General features: G+C 36.4%; 1 protein-coding gene across 5 annotated transcripts in view; it reads left to right on the forward strand.

Moving 5' to 3' along the window:
• The window catches only part of Ccdc141 (coiled-coil domain containing 141), a 172,527-nt gene that overhangs the window by 39,111 nt on the left and 110,264 nt on the right, over positions 1 to 23,152 (forward strand). For all 5 annotated transcript variants that reach the window (XM_048345160.1, XM_048345161.1, XM_048345162.1 and 2 more), the window contains 2 exons: positions 5,275 to 5,528; positions 19,830 to 19,946. In XM_048345160.1, the coding sequence (XP_048201117.1) occupies positions 5,275 to 5,528; positions 19,830 to 19,946 (371 nt within the window). The remainder of the gene's footprint in view (positions 1 to 5,274; positions 5,529 to 19,829; positions 19,947 to 23,152) is intronic.

A 23,152-nucleotide genomic window follows, 5' to 3' on the forward strand; every position in this document is an offset into this window, starting at 1 on the left:
AACAGAAAAGCCACTTTATTTTTATAATGATGAAATACTGTTCCATTCCTATGGCATGTCCTATGACGTTTTTGTGTCCTCCCAGGTGATACATGAAGAATTACACAGGACTGTGGTCAGATGCCTGGATTCTAATCCATTTGTCTAATGGTGATGTCAAGGGCTTTGTTTTCATAAAACAGGATTTGATGAAATGTTTTAATCAACTACTTTTAATAAGATATATAAAATTTGTTTGAAGTAAATTTTAGTGCATGATACTCTGATTTTAAGCCCAGAGATATCTGTTGTCTTTAAATTTAAGGAAACAAGGAAATAATATATCTGTGAGTACAGCTGGCAGCTACAATGAATTCTGAAATATTGATCATTTGTGTAGAACAAAACATGAGTGTTAGGATGACAAAAGGAACTATCATCAAACTTACCCCTAACAGAAACCTCATTCCAATCCCCTACACATAGCTCTTCTTATTCAGCAATGCTGAGACTGTGCTATGTGTTTGAAACTTACTCTATATTGTATAGGTTAGAATCATGATGAAGAGGTTGATGCTTCTGACTTGGGAGATGTTATAGAATGAGTACAGAATAAAACAATCCATGGAATAACTGAGGACAAACCTATATTTTCCTATTCTTTCTACATTGGCTTAAACATGCATACTTAGTATTTTACAGTAAAAGCAGTTTCCAGACTAATTACCAACTTGGCTATCCTAAATTTAATGACACAGAATTAAACAGCATTTTCTGTGCATAGTAGGAAGCCCAAAGCTATGTGTCCCTTGGCCTCAGGGAACCATGTTTACACTTCCCAGTGAACTTCCTGTGTCTGTGTCTGTTACACACCCAGAACAGTCTGGTGGCAATGTTTAATTTCCTCATTTATCTCCATTATCCATTTATGAAACAGCAAATGGTGAGGATTAGCACATCCCTGAGTCACTTGGTCTTAGAATAGGGTCCAGCACAGGATGTTTGTTGATAAAAAAAAGTCAAAGATAATACATCTTAATCATACAGAATTAATTAATAAACAAGGTACTGTAGGGATATTGAGGAGAAGAAAGTTTGTTTTAAACAGAAAATCACAACTGAACTCACCAGTCTTTTAATGGCCTTCTTAAGATGAACATAATAGGACTGGGAATATGGCCTAGTGATAAAGTGCTTGTCTTGTATACATGAAGCCCTGGGTTCAATTCCTCAGCACCACATATATAGAAAAAGCCGGAAGTGGCACTGTGGCTCAAGTGGCAGAGTTGCTAGCCTTGAGTAAGAAGAAGCCAGGGACAGTGCTCAGGCCCTGAGTTCAAGCCCCAGAACTGGCAAAAAAAACCCAAAACCAAACAAAATGAACCTATAAATTATTAGTGGTAAGATGAATCACATAACATTTTGCTTAAATGTTTTTTAACCTTAGATACTTTTATAATCTTTCTTTTGAGGAGGAAGTTGTATATTAAACCCAACAAGACTAACAAATGCTCTACCACATTCCAAGTCCTACATTTTATATATTTTAAACAGCTGGGATATAGGTTTATGGGGTCGTACATTGTCATTTCTACTTTTCTAAATATTTGAAATGCCAAATAAGTTAGTTAATTGACTTTAAATTAGAATATGGTACTTGATAATTATGTGCTTTTATGTTACTTTTTATTATAATGAAAATGAATCTAAGACACAATCTTTAAAATAAATGAACAGTAGAAAATTTGTATTCTTTTTCTTTTGTGGTTCTAGAATTTGAATGTAGGTCTTTGATATTTCTAGGCAGGCACTCTACCACTTGAACCACAACCCTTAGTCCTTTGTCCTTTTTTGCTTTAGGTTACTTTTCAGGGTCTCAATTTTTGCTCGGGTAATAGCCTCAGGCAGTGATACTCCACCTACTTACCACATACAATATAACTGGAACCATAGGTGTATAGTGCCATTCATCATTCCCAGCTTGTTTTATTTGAGATGGGATCTTTCTTTTTGTTCAGGCTGATCTTGAACTTCTTTCTCCCCAATCTCTACCTCCTGAGTAGAGAGGATTACAAATATAAGTCATTGCACCTCGCCTGAGATTTTGTATTCTTGAAGGCTGCTACATAGCCAGTTTATTTGTGAAGAAAAGTATATTATCTTGTGTGATCAACTGATGGAATAAATAGCAAAGACAATGTAAAGTATATACAAATATAAGATACAAGAAACTGACAGAAGGCCCCAAAAACTTACAGAAGGAAGTGTTGAAAGAATTTGTCCTCTTAAATGACCATTACTGTAGCAAGTGAGAGACTGATTGCAGCCTCAGGACATTGACCTGTTTGTTTTAAAATAATAATAGCAGTAGCAATGATAATAGCTATTATTATATAGTATGTGTAATATGTTACTGTTTTTATTGCTGTAACAAAATACTGAGGTTAATTGGGGAAGAGTTTGTTTTGCATTTCAGAGATTTCAATTTTTGGTCACCTGGCCCTGTTGCTTCTGAACCTGTATGTTGTGAAGCAGAATATCATGGCAGGGAGCATGTAGTAGGGCAAACTGTTTCATGAGAGATAGGAAGAGGAGAGGGATAGGGTGGCCCCAGGACAAGACATAGCCTTTAGAGCCATAAGCTATAACCTATTTCTTCCAACCAAGCCTCAATTCATAATAATTTATTCAGTATGGACTGATTATTAGATGAACCCATTGATAAAATTATGGTCTCTCAATAGGCCACCAACTGGACTAAAGCCTCAACAATATACAAGTTAACTTTTGTCCCAGAGGCCTGGGTTACTATGGTTGTGTTTATACTAGTTTAACAGAAGCCAGAACAGAAAACCAGTAAGTAGAATAAATATTAAATTGTTGGGCAATGATACATATTTTCAAGGGACCAGAACAAATCTATCTCATTCATTGGCAGTTTGCAATACTGTGAGCCCTAAAATATTTCTCTCTTTCATGTGAAAAGTGTAAGGGCTAGTTTTAGGAAGGAGGATAACATACCATATGGATGTTCTGCTACTTGTCTAAATGTCGTGTGTGTGTGTGTGTGTGTGTGTGTGTGTGTCACATATTGTACGTATAACTATTCATAATATCAAAATAAAAGTTTAATGTAAAGGAAAAAGTGCCTCCCTATAATAAATTGAAGGACAAGAATCAGGCATCATGATTAATACTTTAAAGCTATACATGTTTAAATTGTAGTTGATAGGGAAGCTTTCTGAAATCTGCCTTTACTTCATTTCTTTGGTGTTTATTTCATCTTCATACTTTTCCATTTCTTCTTAAAATAGCACTTTACAGTACATTCACTTAATTCATTCTCCATTCTAGCTCTCAGGAAAATGTGTCAGTTTCAAAAATCACTTGTAACAATGACCTCAGCCTAATCATTGCTGTGTAGTTAGGTTCCATGTTAGAATGCTGAAGAAGGCTGCCTGGACCAACAAGAGCATGCAGCTGTAAATCACAAGACTAGGATTTTACCACTGGTTCTGTTTGTTTGTAGCAATTCAATGCTTGGTAAAACACTTATTCTGGCTCTTCTTTACAGCATTCCCCACCCTCAAATTAAAAAAAAAAAAAGATAAACTGGGTGCCAATGGCTCATGCCTGTAATGCTAGCTACTCAGAAGGCTGAGTTATGAGGACAGCAGTACAAAGCCAGCCCAAGCAGGAAAGTCTGTGAGACTGATCTTCCAAATAACTACCAAAAAAAGCTGCAAGTGGAGCTGTGGCTCAAGTGATAGAGCACTAGCTTTGAGCACCAAAGCTGAACCCCAGGCCCTGAGTTCCCGCCCTAGGACCAGCAAAGTCTCTCTTTCTCCCTCTTCCTCTCCCTCCCTTCCCCCCTCTTTCTTTCACACACTCATAAAAGAAAGAAGAAAGAAAGAAAGAAAAGAAAGAGGGAGGGAGGAAAGGAGGGAAGAAGGAAGGGAGGGAGGAAGAGAAGGAAAAATAGCAATATGTTCAACCTTGCTATTCACTTGAGATACTATCTCAATGTTTTCTTTTATTCTAAGATCAAATTTCTCTGAGATTATCATGTGTTTCATTTTCAATTCTTCACTGTTTTCTCTTTTCTCAGCCTGATTACATGGCTTCTGTTTTCATTTACCCTTCACAAAATTTTTACTAACCTCTGATCTCTGTAGTTCTCATGTTTCCCTTATTTTATTGCATTTGATCTCACCCAAGCATTCTCAAAATTTTATTAAAAATCTCCCCTGTGGGGCTGGGAATATGGCCTAGTGGCAAGAGTGCTTGCCTCCCATACATCGAGCCCTGGGTTCGATTCCTAACCATAAACGGCCAGAAGTGGTGCTATGGCTCAAGTGGCAGAGTGCCAGCCTTGAGCAAAAAGAAGCCAGGGACAGTGCTCAGGCCCTGAGTCCAAAGCCCAGGACTGGCAAAAATAATTTCCCCTGTGACCATCACTATGGTAGATTGTAGAAATAGAGTCACTATTTTTTATCATTGCATTGCACTGCCCCAGTGGCAAAGGCATACAAACAGAATAACCATGCAGATAAATATAAGATTATAGTCAGGATCAGACCTGTGGATGAAAGTAATTGTGATGTGTTATCTGAGCACTTAACGAAAGGTCTGTAATTTTAAGGCAGTCAAGCCATTGTGTGAGTGTGTGTGTGTGTGTGTGTGTGTGTGTGTGTGTGTGACAGAGAGATATGGATATCTGTAGCTGAAGTGTAGACAATAGATGCATTGATTGGAGAAGGGATGCCATTAAGAGAAGGCTGCTCAAGTTCTGGCAAGAGATGTATCTTTATGTAATGGGGACAGAGAGAAGCAGACAGATATGGGAGGCGGTGGGCCAATTTGACAAGTCTTGATGATGGTGGGATGAGAAAGGTGATGGTCTTGCAATACTTCTTATTTCCATTCCTTGGCTTGTAGAGAGTGGACAGTTTTTTTAATCTAACACTGACTCCATTCATTCACAAGTGTTTATGATGTTCCATATACTGTTCTCAACTCCTTCTCATCTACACTTTCTGTCTTGGTGGTCCTTTAATTTTCAAGATTTACTCCAGAGCTCACAAACAAACTTATCATTTGGGACTTTGTCTTATGGGATTTTAAAAAGTAACAAATACAATTTAAGAAGCATTTCAAATTTAGGTTTACATTGAAATTCCTGGGAGGGCAGCTAATTATTGATATAAAAGTTGCACAATTAAAAATTATATGAAGAAACTGCACGTTGCTCTAGAAGCTTGCTCATATCGTTGTTTTTTTCTAATTCTTTTCTAGAACTCTTAGAACGTTCTCTTGCCCTTTTAAACAGAAGCTACCAACTTACTGACTTCATAGAAAAATTCAAGAGTGATGGATCTAGTGTGAATTCTGAGCTGATTCAGGGAGCTAACAGCAGCTGCCTGAAGATTGAAAGCCTCCTTGAACTTTTACAAGACAGGAGACGGCAACTAGACAAGTATCTGCAGCAACAGCGGCAAGAATTGGCTCAGGTTCTGCAGATATGTCTATGGGACCAACAAGAAAACCAGGTACCCCACATAGGCCTTGAGTGATGTCTTGGCTTTGGCCAACTGACTGTCATATGGACTAATTAAGCCCTAGGCCAGTGTTTCAGTAGCAATACTCAAATCCTTTCCTCTTTGGTTCAAAAGCATTTTCTCTAAGCTACCATGTTGTTTTCTCAAATAAGTATACAGGGCTGGGGATATGGCCTAGTGGCAAGAGTGCATGCCTCCCATACATGAAGCCCTGGGTTCAATTCCCCAAACACCACATATACAGAAAATGGCCAGAAGTGGCGCTGTGGCTCAAGTGGCAGAGTGCTAGCCTTGAGCAAAAAGAAGCCAGGGACAGTGCTCAGGCAGTGAGTTCAAGCCCCAGGACTGGCAAAAAAAAAAGGTCAAGTAAGTATACAAAGAAAAATAAAGACATTTGTTTTCTTTTATTGTAAAATTAATTTTTATGAGTGCAAGAACATCTATTGGGAAATTTTTAAAATAGCTATGTTCTATTTTTGTATTCTCTTTCTCCCTTCCGGATCACTACTTTCAGGCACGTTGCTTTGAAATTCTGAAACTGTGGTTGTCATTTCCTGGGAAGTTAGAGTCATGAGGTTCCTGTCTTGTGAGAGATTGTAAGAATATTCTGGCACCAAATAAAAAATGTTGTTGGCTAATGATTGAGTGCTCAGAGGTTAGAAGTCTTTGGAGATGAATGTGGGGGGTCATTGGAGACCATTACCTGACTGATGCACATCTCTGAGCAATAGTTAACTCTGCTTAATAGATTATCCTTATCCCAATCACCTGAAGTTATGAATGGACAGAACTTTTTTTTGCAAACACCTAATGCAAATAGCTGGTGTATTTATTGCAACAATTCCAGTCCCATGCCCAGAACTAAACAGATTGAGTGGCAGGAATTTTTAGAGAGAAACTATTGAAAGGAAATCTCCTGGTTTACATGCACTGGGAAGGAGTCTTTCCCCAGTGTTTTCTATGTCTTTGCTACAAACTGAAGAGACAGGCTGTGCTTCCAGCCTGTGAGGGCAGATGAAGCTGGTTCCTATTTCAAGCTGGAATAATGAAGACTGAAATGATACTGAAATGTGCCAGGTCCTATTATAAGTGCTGAAGATACACAAAACAAAAGGCAAAGTCCCTTGCTTCTATTTGTATGCTTCTAAATGTGTTTTAGGAAGAATGTGTTGAACCTTGGCATTACTGTGCTGTAGGATGCTGAGCATATCTGACTACTCCCAATCAGCAGCTGATAGAACATCCCTCAGTCTTAGAAATAAAAAATGTCTCCAGGCATTGCCTGATGGCTCACAGTGGGCAAAATTACCCTCAGTTGAGAATCACTCTTCAGAGGCAGTAGGATAGTCACTCACACAATGAATATGTGAACAGTTATAAGTACAATTAAATATCAACTAGTATAATGATTTATAATTTAACACTGCTCTATTACTCAGGCAAACTTCTTGCAGGAGTATACATAGACCACAGACCCAAATGCTGACACCTCCAGCCATAAAATCTGCTTGCAAATTGCTAGCCTCCCCTCTAAGGCACCCTATGTTCCTTAGCTACCTCCACTTCCATCACTTTCCTTGAATCCCTGCAGCTCCCACCCTACCTCTGCTGGACTTTACTTGCTAGCTCTTCTGCCCCAGGATTTGAGGCCTATGGCCATTCAACCTTCTCATGCTCACCAATCAACCTGCCATTCTCCCCCCCCCCCCCCCCACCCCATGCAATAGCTTCTTATTGAGGACTGTGGAATAACAAGAGTGTTAACTCCTAGGACCAGAATCAGTTTGAAACTGTTGGTTAGACAACAGACAAGTGTTCCAAAGCTCTTCATCTGCCCTGTCATGCACGGGGTCTGTTTGCTCTCATTTCTTTCTCATTAACTTACAAACTTAACAAAAGCAATGTACTTATATTTAAACACATCAACCTCACCCAAATTCCACTGTTCCATTAGGCTTCACTTTTGGTGTTAGGTATCCTGTGAATATTGACATTATACCTTGACTTGTATCTGTGCAATACAAGCAATCACTTCTATTTCCCCATGACCTTGTGTTCTGACTGGTTGTCCCTTCTCTAAATACGGATTATTTTGCTATCTATACGTTCTGCCTTTTCTAGAATTTTACCTAGTTAAAATCAGGTGATATAGACTCTTCAGCTTGATGAGTTTACTAATAAATATGCAATAAGGTTTCCTCCATGCCTTTATAGCTTGGTAACTTGAATCTCTTTCAGGCTGATAAATATTTAATTGTCTGGATATACCAATTTATTCATCCATTCACTTACTAAAAACATCTATGTTGCTTGCAAGTTATGGCAAGTATGAATAAAGCTGCTAGAAACATTCATATATAGGTAGGTTTTGGTGTGGATATGTTTCCAGTATAATTTAGTAAATACCAAGGAGCATGATTCCTACATAGCAGTGCAACGGAGAGCTTTCCTGTTGCTTCATCATTTATCTAGCATTTGATGCTATTACTGTTTTGGATTTTGGCCATTCTAGTAGGAATGTAGTTACATTTCATGTGGTTTTAATATATCTCATCTTGAGATTGAGAATAATGCTTCACTCACAGTTGCTTTAATGAGTCAATGAAATAAAAAGTTCACAAGGTATAACAGCATGCCTAGCATTCTAATTAATGCTTAATAAATACTCCTTTCCTTTCCCTCTTCTACTCTCCTTATATCTGTGAACTCTCTAACATGAGTTTAGCATTAATGATAAGGTCATATTGATAGGATCATTCTGTTACTTGTCAGAGGCTCTATGGGCATGGTAAGAATGTATATATGTGGGTAGGAGACTAAAGTTTTATTTTAAACTCTATTCCTACTAATCATTGCACCAATACTAATTTAAGTATAATAAATGCTACTTTTAATATATTCCATCAAGCCAAAAGATATTCATTTCCTTAAATGTAAAACTCAGGCTCTTAATCTTTTTTATTGTAAAGGTGATGGACAGAGGAGGTAAAGTTACATAGGTCAGGTAATGAGTAAATTTCTTTTTGAACAATGTCACCTCTTCCCTCATTTTCTCTGTTTTTCTCTCACAACCCCCTCTTCCACAGGTTGTATAGTTCATTTTAAGCATAGTGTCTAGTGGGTATCACTGCTGCATTTGTTTTTTTTTTTTTAACACATCCAGTATTTGGAACAGTACTGGGTGCTCAGTTACTGCCATGTTAGTATCAGTGATTTTTATCATAAGGGAAAAGGATGGTGAAGGCCCCACATGTACATCCTCTCCCACTCCTCCTGCTCTATTACTGAGCTCAAAGGCTTTTCTTGTATTGGAAGAAAATTTCATTATTTATTTTGTGTTGATAAGCTATGATCAAATAAATTCACTTTTATAATATGAATAGCCATGTTTAGTGTGCAATGGATACTCAATAGTTCAAAAAAAGATAATATTTTCCCCTACTTAGGACTTAAATTGTTGGAAATGTGGAGGAGATCACTTAATTGACATTAGAATTTTGGATATTGCCACATTCCAGGGAAGGGAAATCTTTTGTTCCCCCAAGGGTCATTTTGGATATTTATATTCTCATTGGCAGGCAGTCTTAGCTTTATTGAATTTCACTTTGAAAAATGCTTCTATATTTATTGACTTCCAAGTTCCATCTATGGTTATCATTGGCAAGGCCAAACCAAATGATTTCATAGGCCTTATATACTCTCTAAGTCAGACATTCCTCACCCTAGTAATTTTTATCCAGTCATAGGCCTGGTCACAAGCAAATCGAGTTATTGAAGAAAAAAGCAAATAAATAAAAATTAATGGATTACACACACTATATTATTACCTGGCTCTTAAAGACAAATTATAGACATGTTCTCATGTCAAAAGTAGAATATCTGGGTGCTAGTGGCTCAGGCCTACTTGTGTGGTAGAGATTAATAGGATCATAGTTTGAGATTCCCATGGGCAAAAAGCTCATGGGATTGATGTACATCAGCAACCCAGCTACCAAGGAAATTGCTAGCAGGAAGATGGTGCTTCCAGAGCAGCCAGGCAATAAAGTTCATGCGACTCTATTTTGAGAGAAAAAGCAAGGTATGATAGTGCACAACGGTGAGTTTACCTCTGACAGGAAGAGTATAATAGGGGGATTTTTGTTCAGACCAGCCTAGGGAAAAAGTGAGGTCCCATCTCAGAAATAATCAGAGCAAAATCTGATAGAAGTATGGTTCTAGTGGTAGAATACTTATCTGGCAAGCATAGAATATGGAGTTAAGAACCTCAGAACCACCAAAAAAAGAATAAGTAATTTGGGTTGTATATGTAGTATTCTTCTATTTGAATTAATACCTTAAATTAACAAAATTAAAACAATTTAATTAATTTAAACTAATTTATATAATTTAAACAATACAGATGAGAAACTCAAGCTTCTCCAGTTTCTCAAGATTGTCAACAATGATTAACGCTTACCGTGTTGATAATAAGAAAATACTTGAAATTTTAAGTTAGTTAATGTAGTTATGGCAACATAATCCACCTATCTGAACTAAGTTTTTCTAATGCTCTATTTTATAGTTTTAAGGATTCTGCAATGATGCACAGTACTAGGAAGGACACCAAATTGAGCGTGACAATAAATCAGGGCCAAAGACTGCCCTGTTCTTGTAGGATGTGACTCACAGTCCTACGACATTGGAACCACACTTTGTCAGATTACAAAAACTTTTTTTTTTTGCTTGTACTGGTTCAAGGGCACATGAGAGCTGTCAAATTTTACATTAATAAGGTATCAACTTTGTCAATCATTTTAAACACATGAAAATGGGAAATTAAGTGCAGAATTAGAACAAAGATTTTTGGTAAATTGTCGTGTGGATGTTTAAAAATCTGATGCATTTGCCCTCTTAAGATTGATTTGAAAGATAGATTGATGCTTCTTTCTAAGAGACTATGGTCTAAGGTTTTCACAATTGTCAGCTAGTTTTCCATTGGAAAAGAAGTTAAGTGACTTTGGATTTACATCAGTTGCAGAAAACAGTAGATGAAAACCACAGATCTTTCTGTCTTACTTGAGATGTGATCATCAGGGAAACACAATTATGGCATGTTCTTTCTTTATCACTATTTTTCAGATGTAAAACTCTTCATTTGTTTTCCATTAAAAAAAGTGAGGAGCTGCCCTTTCTTTTCAGTTCTAGTAGCATCTTGTTTTGTAGATAATCTGCTTCATTAATGAAAATCAGAAGCAGCTTGGAATATTTTGTGCATAATTAATTACCTTGGCAAGAAGATTTATGAATGTAATTTTTCTCAATTGGTCCAATCAGGCATAAGTGAGACAAACAAATTTATTAATACTAAGTTATTCATGGCCCATTTGTACAAGACAGTGTCGAAGACATCTAAGATAATTATGACATAAGGGTAAAAAAAATCTCTTTTCATTGTAAAAAGTAAATAATATACTATTTGAAAATGCTTAAGCCATATTTGTGATACAGTAACTACTTAGTAAAGCTCTTTTTTCATTTTTTAAGTTCAACAACCAGCATAAGTGCATATTAGCTGGATCCCACAAGCATTCTCTAAACCACTAGATAATTTAGCTTTCACAATGTTCATATATGCAAGAGAACAAAATCCATTTTATAGTTTCTTATCCAGCCATTTACTTTCTCTGAAATACAGTGAAAAATCAACTTACCTCTTCCCAGCTTGTTCCACCATTTGGCTGTTTCTTTACCTAATTTGTGCATATTAGTCTTGAATACGTTTTTATTAAACCTAGTTTTCATTTCTGAACACAGTTGCCTTCTTTTACTTGAGCTTTCATTGTCTACTGTTTTGCTCATATCAATCACACTAAATAAAAAAATCCAGAGCTAATTCATAAGTGTTAAAGATTTTTTATTCCAGTGAATTTTTCTTTTTATAAGGAACAAAACTGTGAGTGAATTCATTATCAAACCTGATATGTGTGCTTGATGAGGAAGGTTCTACCATTGCTCCTAACCCTCACACCCATTGTATGATAAAATTAGCTGCTGCTGACTGAGCCATCTGCTAAGCTCTGGCTGCCTGTGTATCTCTTTCCACTTTCCTGAGTTCTTTTTCTTCCCTTCTCTAATGTTGGAAGGACTGTTGGCTTTTCTTTTCTCCTTGGCAATGACTCCATCCCAAACTGGCCAGAGAGAAAAACTGAATTTTCTCCCTTCCTTGGCTTTCACAGTCCCCAAAGACAAGTCAAAATGCCTTATTATTACTATTGTTGTTGTTGGGGGGGTAATTGGGGCTTGAACTCAGAGCCTTGTGTTATCCCTTACTTTTTTTTGTTGTTGTTGTTCCAGATTGATACTCTAGCACTTGAGCCACTCCTGCACTTCTGGTTTTTGCTGCTTAATTGGGAATAAAAGTCTCATAAACTTTTCTGTCTCGGCTGGCTTCAAACTGCAATCCTCAGGCCTTAGGCTGGGTAGTTTGTACTAGCAACCCAAGCCACAGGCACCTTTTTATTCCACCAAAATTAATTTGAAATTTTTTTATTAAACTTTTTTCTTTATTGTCAAAGTGTGGTACAGAAGGGTTACAGATTCATACGTAAGGCAGTGAGTACATTTCATGTTCAACTTGTAACCTCCTTCCTCATTCCCCCCCCCTTCCACCCTCTCCTTTTCCCCCTTGCTCCAAGAGTTGTTCAGTTGGTTTACACCAAGTGGTTTTGTAAGTATTTCTTTTGGAATGGTTTGTCTTTTTGTCCTTTGTCTCTCAATTTTGATATTTTCTCTCCCTTCCTCAGTTCTAATACCCATATAAACAGTATCCAGGGTACTCAGATGGTAGCGGGGGTACAACCACAGGAAGGGAATACAAGAGAAACAAAGCTAAACAAAACAATCAAACAAACAGATAAGAAAAAAAGAGATCATATGAAAACAAAATCAATCAGTTCATATTTAGAAAGTTTATAACACATTTAAAAACTTTAGCAGCTATCCTGTCAATATGATAGTTTCTGAGACTTTTTTGTCATCTAATAATCAAGGATATCGACTTTAAGTTTCGGTATGAAATTCACTAAGCTCATAACCTAGAAATTGAGATGGCAATGTGAAAATCTGAAACATTGACTGCCCTCTCATGCTTACACATAGTAGATAGAATTGGCTCAAAGTCTTTGGGTAGCTTAGTGTGGAATTCTAAATTCTTTTGGGAAAGCCATGCCATACATCATTTCAGTACATTGCCAAGCCACTGGGTTGAGCTCTATTTCCTTTCTTGAAAAAGGACTCCATCCACTGCTGGGTGAATTCCCTGCAATGAACAGTAAAGGTAATACTAAAAATAAAATTTTGATCTAGAGATTTTTACTATACTAATTTTATTAATTAATCAGTCAGCTCTCTACCATTCAATAGAGTTGAAGAGCCTAATACAAGTAGGATTTGAAGACAATTAGTCCTCAGTGAAGGAATTAGTCCTCAGTGACATTTTTCTTGAAATACAAATGTAGGCAGTTGTGTGTTAATACGAGGCAGAAAAATTAAATGTATTAAGTGATTATTCCAGGCTGGAATAAAAGCTGCTTATAAAACAAAAAATTTTTCCATGTGATAATTTTTTTTCATGAGAGAGAATTCTAGGATTTGATAATTTGGGGAAAATTCTGATACTTCCAGCTGACTTCAGTGATTCAAGAAGGACGCCCACATTCAACAAAATAAGATAGTGAACATTGTCTGCCTGGAATCTCTGATACTAGGCTCCCCTAACAAACAGGCCGATATCTACATCAGTCCCTAAAGGCATCTAAAAATAGATACCCCTCTACATATTTAGCAATATTCAAAGACACATTTACAACATCTGGTATGTGGATCTGAACTGGCTTCAGTTGTGATTCCAGAATCAGTGGGCTATCAAAAAGTGGTTCCAATGTTCCATTTTTAAATGTGCTAATTATATTTATTTTAAAAGGCAAGTGTCAAGCGGGGAATGTGGCTTAGTGGTAGAGTGCTTGCCTAGCATGCATGAAACCCTGGGTTTGATTACATAGCACTACATAAAACAGAAAAACGCTAGAAGCAGTGAGGCAGCTCAAATGGTAGAGTGCTAGCCTTGAGCAAAAAGAAGCCCTAGAACTGGCAACAACAAAAAAAAGAAAAAAAAGACAAGACAAGTGTCTTACACAGAGACAGTCAGATTGGTTTCAGCTTATACCTGCCTTATTTAAATATGGTTTGAAGAGTTGGCCTCTTGGAATTGGAGAGTTAGCCTTTTGTTCTTTTCTTCATCAGGTTATGTTGTCATCCACTATATACAGAGAAATTTTTAGGCCATACTTAAACAGTGTGGAGGCACCTCTAGACTAACCAACTCATCTTAAACAAAATAATTCTTTTTTTTTCTTGTTTATTTTTTTCAAATTTTTATAATCAAACTGATGTACAGAGAGGTTACAGTTTCATACGTTAGGAACAAAATAATTCTTCATCTCTCAAATCCTCAGGTACAAACATCAGTAATATGGCTTTAGTGCCTCTTCAAATACACACAATCACCTACTAGAACAAATGGATATTTGAAGTCTACTTTAGTGTAGAGCATATTTGACTATATTTCCCTATGTAAAATAAAGACAATTGATTTTCCTTCTACTAACAAAAGAAAAATACCAAAGCCTCATGGGAGCTAAAATTATGGCTATAACATTAACATAGCTTCAAAATCAGAATAGACATTAGAATTCACCTGTGACCATCAACTACAATCGCAAACCCTTCGGTATTTTTGATAATGAAAAGAGACTACCAAAAAAAGTCTTCGGTTTATAAGAAAAGTACTAATTCCCTTTTCCTTCTTTATCAGTGTTTTTTTTATCTCCAATAATGAGGGGTACGTTGGGAAGAACTCTTCTGCACATGGAAAAGAAAATTGAAGCAATTTGAAGAGATTATCATCTTCCCTTAAGCATTTCTTGTAAGGTGGTTTGAATTATTTATTGCTAGTTCCCTCCTCAGGCATAGTTTTAAATAAAGATTAAATAGTAGGATCTGATCCTGGTGTGTAGAACAAAATGCAAGGAAAAAAACCTGTAAAGCTTATGGCAGTCTGATGCATAGATTCAGCTGTGAAAAGTGGTTCTCCTTCTTGTTATCCAAATTGTTTATCATCGACCATTGGAAAACATTTTCTAATGCTTGGGTTCCCAGTACTTTAGTCTCTCTTTAGCACATATCACTTGGGAGCAAGAAATTGTTAGTTGGTGCTTCCTCTCAAGAGTCTTGTCCTATTGCACATTTCCTAGCCAGTTCAGCATTTCAGGCACACAGGGCCTGAATCTGTGTTAGAATTAAGTGCTATAACTATCACTTTGCTGTTCTCCTGAATCCTTTGTTTCTGTAGATAGATACTATGAGAAGGAAAAATAAGCATGAGTTCTGCCCATGGCATAACTGGCCCCAACTTCAGGACTTTTCTCTTCATCTGTTGTGGTTTCAGTTTCCTCATTTGTTGAAAAGATAAATGGCTCAGTTATGGCAAGGATATAAAGATCAGATGAGGTAACATTGTTTGTTTCTTTGTTTTTGTGCCGGTCCTAGGGCTTGAACTCAGGGACTAAGCACTAATCTGAGCTGTGTGTATGTGTGTGTGGGGGGGGGAGGGTTTGTGCATGTGAGTGTGCACGTGCATGTGCTCTACCACTTGAGCCACAGCTCCACTTTTGGCTTTTTGGGGAAGTTAATTGGAGATAAGTCTCACAGACTTTCCTGCCCTGGCTAGCTTCAAAACATAATCCTCAGATCTCAGCCTCTGGAATAGCAAGGATTACAGGCATGAGACACTGGTACCTGGCCTGAAGTAACATTGTAAACTGTGTAAAGTAACACCTGATATTGCTCTTACTTCATCCTTATCTTCCAGCAAGGATTCAAGGTTGGAAAAGAATGCCCATTACACAAAACCTAGTCCTTACTTGCCCCATGTAAAGTCTTCAACAGTATTCTCTCTTCTAGCGTTCCCCCACACAATTTGGTGCACATCTGCATTGACTCTCCTGCATCTTTAGGTCCCTGTTACTGCGAATATGTGAGTTTCATTTAATAAAAAAAAAGTGGAAGAAAAAGAAGAAGCACAATGACTTTCTCGACTTTCCCTAAAGCTGTCTTCTACTTAGGCTCCAATTCTGTCAGTCAGCTTCTTCGAAAAGTAATTAGTTCTTCCTGACTCCCTACTTACTGGCTCATAAATGCTTAGAATTGATAGATATCTCATTTCATCTCTCTCTTGGCTCTGCAATTTAAATTGTCCTTAATTAAAACTCAGACCTTAAATTTACATATTTGGATAAATGAATCAGCCAATAGAAATATAATGCAATCTACATATATAATTTTAAGTATTCTAGTAGCCATTGAAAGTAAAAAGAAATATTAAAAAGTAAAAGGCCATATTAAAAGGTGAAATATAATAATGCATTTTTTATAATTCAATATATACAAGTTACCAGATTGTGAACACTGGCATTCTTTCCTATGTAGTGCATGTGTGTGCACGCACGCGTACGTGTGTGCACATGCACACACCTGCAACGGAAGGCTTGTGTTTTTGCAAGGACCATGTTCTACAAAAGTGTTCTAATGCATCATTTACTGTACTTATCACTCAGAAGAGCAGCTGTGGTAATTTAAAAGCTTATTTTTAAAAAAAGTGCATTTGGAATATCTATGCAGCTGTCAGAGGTAGCCACTTACTAGACTGAATGATTGATTTACAGGGTGTAAGTATTGTGGCTGGCGTGCGCTTGGTTATTTAGGGTGTCTTATTTTAGCCTGAGAAGGATTACGAGAGCCTATTTTTATGTGTATCCCACAGCATGTGTGGTAAATCTGATCTATGAGGCTGTCCTTTATAGAATGTGTGAATGCTTCACAAAGCAGCTTTATCTTTTGTCTAACTAATGTCTCGCAAGAGTCTAACTAAGTTCCATTCTAACCATGCTGTTTCTTTCTAGGGTATATCTTGTAGTACACATATTGAGATTAGAGACTCAACAATTTGATAGGCAGGTATATCAACAGGATATACTGAATATCATCACAGTTTCTTAACTTGAATCTCTTGTGCGGGATAGCCCTGCCTTATTGGAATGTTATCCTTCGAGGGCTGAAATAGATCAGCCAAATCCAGAGGATAAGGTTGGTTGAAACCAAAGGGGTGAAGTCATTTGAAAATCAAAACCAGTCCCTCTTTTCTAGCTTTCATCACCACTGGCATGTGTTGGATGACAAGTTTTGGTGCACAAAGTCTAACAGGATTAACAGAATGTTTGGACTTCTCACCTGTTTGGGAAGATTAGTGGACATATGCTTGTATCCATGTTTCATTCACCCAGCTTTTATATTAGTTATCTCCTCAATAGAACATTCTTGAGATTTCTAGGCTCTCCTAATTCAGCTAAGAACAAAGTAAACTCACTTCAAATATTTATTAAAATAAATGATCGCTGAAAGCTGTATTCATGATCCACTTAATTTTGAAGAATTTCTTAAATCATTCCTCTGGATGTATTTTTGTGTAGACTCACTGAAACTTTGGTGATGCAAGAAGTCATTTGTTACACAAAATAGAATAATAAAATTTATAATTCCTTTGTGTGTCCTAATACATATGTTGTACATATCATCCAGTTTTATTTGGATTGCAATTCAAACAGACTGCTTTAAAGTAATTATAAATACATAAACAAAATATGAAATACTTTAACTACAGAGATGACTCAATAGTTTATGTAGCATATATAGATTATCAAGTATTAGGAAGACAGGTGCATTTCTGAGAAAAATTATTCTAGAGTCACTATTATTATTTTCTGTGCACTAAGGAAGGACTAAAATTTCAGTTAACAAACATTTCCAATTTGTTGAGAGCAGGAGAAACTATGTTGATCCACATGTTGTGATCTGTTCTGAATTAGGTAACTGCTGTGCACTGGTGCACACATTTTCCTCATAATTGATTTTATGATATAACTCCTGTGTCACAAAGAATTTCTTATCTACTTAATTAATCCCTTAATTTGGATTCTTATAGTGTGTACAAGTATGTGATGTACTTGTTATGTGTTACTTCTGGCCAAATTTAGCTTTCTTCTTTCCCTTTTGGTTCACATATTACTCTTTGTTATTGGATTTAGAAGTCTCATGGCTGCTGTAAACAGACAAAATAGTTTAGAGATAAATTATCAGGTTGTGGATATTCCCACCATTTTGAATAAGTTACTTTTGCTCATTTTTGAGGTTTGAACTCAAAACTCTTGATTCCTGGGCTGTGTGATTTTAGTTTACCTAGACATCGTAGCAGGGTACAGGGAAAAGAACATGGACCTTGGAATCCTGTTGAATTGAGAACAAATCCCATTTCTACCATGTACTGTGAAGCTCTGGAGAAGCTGCTTAACTTCCTTGAGACTCATTTTTTTTAATCACTACATGATTATAGCATATTTGTTGTTGAGATGCTGAAAACCACAATGATGTTCCAAATCAATGAGAAAATTGTCTACCTTATAATTTTCTCTTAAGAATCTATAGTTATGATTATGATAATGCTGTATAGTATTTTCAGTGAAAATCCAGCTCTCTTTCCTTTAATTTGGGTGATATATATATATATATATATGCAGGAATCATAAGTCATAGGTCTCAAAGACTGGTGATAAAATCTTGTTTGCAGAGGTTAGTTAGCACTGAGGCTCTGAGTTCTATTTATAGCACACAAAAAAAAGAAAAAATAGAGAGACAGAGAGAAAAAATATGTATTGTTCCTTACAACTTCTTTGATATTAGTTGTTTTAACAATGCAAGTATTGTAAGTCTAATCTATGAGAATATGAGTCATACCCTTAGCCACCTGTAAGATGAATGCATTTTAAATATTTCCATTTGTTTTCTGAATATAGGTTTCAGCGGTAGCAATAAACTGTTCTCATTTCCTTTTCTATTTTCTTTTTTTTCCTTATTGTCAAAGTGAAGTACAAAGGGGTTACAGTTTCATATGTAAGGCAGTGAGTACATTTCTTATCCAACTGTTACCTCCTCCCTCATTTCCCCCCTCCTTCCTCCTCTTCCCCGCCACCCCCTCCCCCCCCCTCACCCGACCATGAGTTGTACAGTTGGTTTACATCAAATGATTTTGTAAATGTTGCTTTTGGAATGGTTTGCCTTTTTATCCTTTGTCTTTCGATGTTGGTATTCCTTTTTCTTTCCCTAGTTCTAATACACACATATACAGTATCCAGGGTACTAAGATCAGATACAGTGATAGAAGGGGTAAAACCACGGGAAGGGGCTACAAGAGGAAAAAAAGAGGTACAGTTTCAGATGGCATGTGGAAAATAATTACAACAATGATATACCACTTGTTTCCATAATGTGGAGTTCATTTCGCTAGACATCATCTTATGTGTTCATAAGGGCATAGCTATTGGGCTATCTTCTGCTATGACTAACCTAAACATGTACTAATTATTCCCTATGATTTCTCTCTCTCTCTCTCTCTCTTTCTTTCTTTTCCTTCCTTCCTTCTTTACCCTCCTTTCTTCTCTCTTTTTTCTTCTTTCCTCTCCTCTCTCCTCTCTCTCTCTCTCTCTCTCTCTCTCTCTCTCTCTCTCTCTCTCTCTCTCTCTCTCTCTCTGCCAATTTGAGGGCTTAAACTCTGTTCCTGAGCTTTTGTGCTCAAGACTAATACTCTACCACGTGAGCCAGAGGCCCACTTCTGGCTTTTTTGTTAGTTAATTGGAGATGAGATTCTCATAGACTTTCTTGTCAGGGCTCATTTTTATCTGTAATTCTCATCAGCCTCTTGAGTAGCAAAAATTACAAGATGTGAACCACCAGTGCCCACCTCATTTTCTTTTTTATGAGAAAATATAATTCTGAAAATGCTGTTTATGTCTTCATAGAGGTCTATATCTATTTGTGACTAAGAAAGAAGGCATATTTAGAAAAAAATCTTATCTTGTGGACTTAATGAGAACTCATTTTTAGTTCTTCTTGAAGAAAGTTTGAATCATTTTATTTATACCATGTTATCTACTGAGTTCATGTTTTCTAGGATTATTTTCTTTCTTACAAATGTAGAGAATGAAAAAAATTAAAGCAGTGATACTAATTTAATATATGGGATTTTTTTTAGATAGAGAAATTAAAGTAGCTAAAATTATGAAATGTTGAGGAACTAATTTCAAGTTTTTCCTTATTTACCTAGATGATTTTAATTTTTATTTCTGTTTTGTTTCTTCTTCCTAGGTTACTTGTTGGTTTGAGAAAAACCTAAGTGATTTGCAGGAACAAGGACTAGGTTCATCACTTTCAGATAATGAGAAGCTAATTTGTAAGCATGAAGAACTGATTATAAAAGCAAAGGTAAGGGACAGGCACGTTGAAAATAATTGAAAATGCATCACTTTCTCTTGAATATACTTTTCTTGGGTGATTTAAAAGAAAAGTAAAAAATGTCTTTGAGTATTCCAGTAATTGTATACAAAAATCCTGAGGTTGGTACCTTTGTTCATTGACTAGGCTTCCAAAGTAATAATTTATAGCCTTTTCAACAATCTCTATATTTCTTACATAGTTACTAACTGCCAGACACTGTACAAAGTAAGTATAATAGAACAATAATTTTAATGATCACAAAACCCTAAAGGGTAGATACAATTTACGTGTCCTATAGATCAAGCCAAACAGACTTGGAGATGCAAAGGAATTTGACTGATGTGATGTAATGTATTGTCAGTCAGTGTTGATACAGTTCTGTGCAATCCAATCCAGTTCCATGTTAACTTTGGTTTGAAAAACATCTTTGCTAAGCTCTCATTACACTATCATTTTTATGATGCCCAGGTGTATTTTAACTATTTTTGCCTTATATTTTCCTAATTCCTTAATTCAGGTTTCTCTATTTTGCAAGAAGTCATGGCTACTAACCAGGCCATTGCATTTAGGTGTATGGAAAGGGAAACTCAGAGTGCTGGAAGCAAGATGAACAGAGCATCTGACTACATGGATTTCTTCTATCATAATTTGCTCTTTGAAAACCAACTAATTTTGTACATGTAAGGTCTATTAAAATTATTTACAGGTTCTTCATATTGATCAACAAGGAGAAAAAAAGTCCACATATTAGACTGAAAACAGTAAATGCTGAAATACCCATGCAGACATAAAAAACTCTGTACTGTTAATCGCTTAGAAGTAGGTTAGTAACTATGGGTTAGGCTCAGTCACAAAACTGAGGGACAATAAGCCAGCACTACTAGATGGTGTAAAAATGAGGAAGATTGTATAAATTGATGGGGTGAGAGAGAGACAGCAGATTGCATTCATCTGGCTTAAATCTCATTGGAATCTTAACATACTTCGGGGCTTTCTGTTTCTTGTTTCTGCTTTATCACTGCAGTGGTCGCATAGGTCTTTGGAAAGTTTGACTTGAATACTTAAGTGGTTGACAAAGGGTACAATTACAAATGATTTTTTGACCCAATTATGATCACTCATTTTTTCAAGTTCTTTAAAATTGTTTAGTTTTCTTTTTTCTTTTGGCCACTCCTGGGGCTTGGACTCAGCGCCTGAGCACTCTCCCTGGCTTCTTTTTGCTCAGGGCTAGCCCTCTAAGTCTTGAGCCACAGGGCTACTTCTGGCTTTTTCTACATATGTGGTGCTGAGGAATCGAACCCAGGGCTTTGTGCATGCTAGGCAAACACTTTACCACAAAGCCACATTCCCAGCCCTTGTTTAGTTTTCTTTAAAGGCAATTTAGGAAGTTATTTTTTTTCATTGAAGTAATGTAAAATATATTATTTGTGTGCCAGACTCATTTTTGTGTGTGTGTGTCTGTTCTTTTTTGGTACTGGTGATCAAACCATGTTACACTTTCTAGGCAAGCACTTTGCCACTGAGCTACGTCCCACCCCTAAACTCAAATTTTATCCATGAATTTCTAATCAAAGAAGAAACAACTCAAATTGTGTCGGATTGTTACTTCTTTTAAAAATGGTAGAAAAAATGGCATCTTCACATACTTTGGACATACCTTGGTATAAACATGGAGAATACCTTGGGGTTATTAGGTATTTCAGGGTTTTTTTATGCGAATACTAGGTGCTGCCTGTGAGCTTTTTTGCTTAAGACTAGTATTCTACCACTTGAGGCACAGCTTCATTCATGGTTTTTGGTGATTTACTGGATATAAGAATCTCTCAGGCTTTCTTGCCTGGACTGGCTTTGAACCGTGATTATCTGACCTCAGCCTTCTGAGTAGCTAGGACTACAGGCATGAGCCAATTGTGTATGACAGTCCCATGGATTTTTATTCCAGAGGATAGTCTTGAGTTAAAATATACCTTGGTTCTAGTAGAGCACACTTTCTGTTATTTTTTGTATAGTTTACATTTATTTGAACCTCTGGTGTGTATAAATAGAAAAGCATATGGATATTAATTCCATCATTATCTTTAACTGTCAAGCACAATAAGGAATATTTTATAGATGTCATTTCCAGAGTAGTTTTCATAGCAAAATTGACAAGCAGTTATAAAGATTTCTGATTTACTTCTATACCCTCCCTGCCACAGCATTCCAGTTTTCTACAATCCCTAACCCCAACTAGGGTCACTAGGGTGATACCTTTGTTAAATTCACAGAACAAAATTACACATCATTATAATCCATGTCCACAGATTACATCAGTCTTTACTCGTGGTACTATATTTTCTGTACTATATTTGGCACTATATTTGGGCAAATGTTTAAGAACCTAAATTTACCATTATAGTACACAGAATAATTTCATGGACCTACATATTCTCTGTGCTCTTTCTCTTTACTCTGCCTCATCTCAGCCTTCAAAACAGTCCTTTTACTTGTCTTCATCATTTTGCCTTTTGCAGAATGGCATATTGTTGGAATCACACAGGATATGGTCTTTTCAAATTGATTTTTTGCTCAGTAATAGGCATTTAGGTTTCCTCTATGTCTTTTCATGGCTGTCTAATTGATTTTTGTTTAGTGCTGAATAATTTCCCATTGTCTGGTTGTACACAGTGTACTTATTCACTTGCCAAAAGATATCTTGGTTGCCTCCAAGTTTTGGAGGTGATGAATTAAGCTGTGAAAACATTCATATGAAGGTTTTTGCGTGGATGTAGATTTTTCATTTAAAAATAATAAAGGAGTATAATTGATGGTATACAAGAAAATGCATAGCTTTTTTTATTTTTTAGAAATTGCAGCCTCATCCAAAGTGGCTGCACCATTTCTGCCAGAAACAAATGAGATTTAGTATTGATCCATCCTTCCCAGCATTTCATATTTTCAGTGTTTTGGATTTGGGCCATTCTAATAGTATGTAGTGGTCTGTGATTGCTGTTTTAATATGCATTTCCTTGATGAGATATTAAGTGGAGTACCTCTTTGTGTATGAACTTATATATCAACTTTGTTGATGTTCTGTTAAGGTCTTTGGTTAATTTTTTAATGAAATTGTCTTTTCTTTTTATTGTTGAGTGGAAATAGCATTCTAAAAAGTAATTCATAGCCACTTTCAAAGTTTTTTTTTCCAAATTTTTATT

This window comes from Perognathus longimembris, chromosome 4 (genome assembly GCF_023159225.1).
Source record: "Perognathus longimembris pacificus isolate PPM17 chromosome 4, ASM2315922v1, whole genome shotgun sequence".
In the NCBI taxonomy this organism is placed as follows: domain Eukaryota; kingdom Metazoa; phylum Chordata; class Mammalia; order Rodentia; family Heteromyidae; genus Perognathus; species Perognathus longimembris.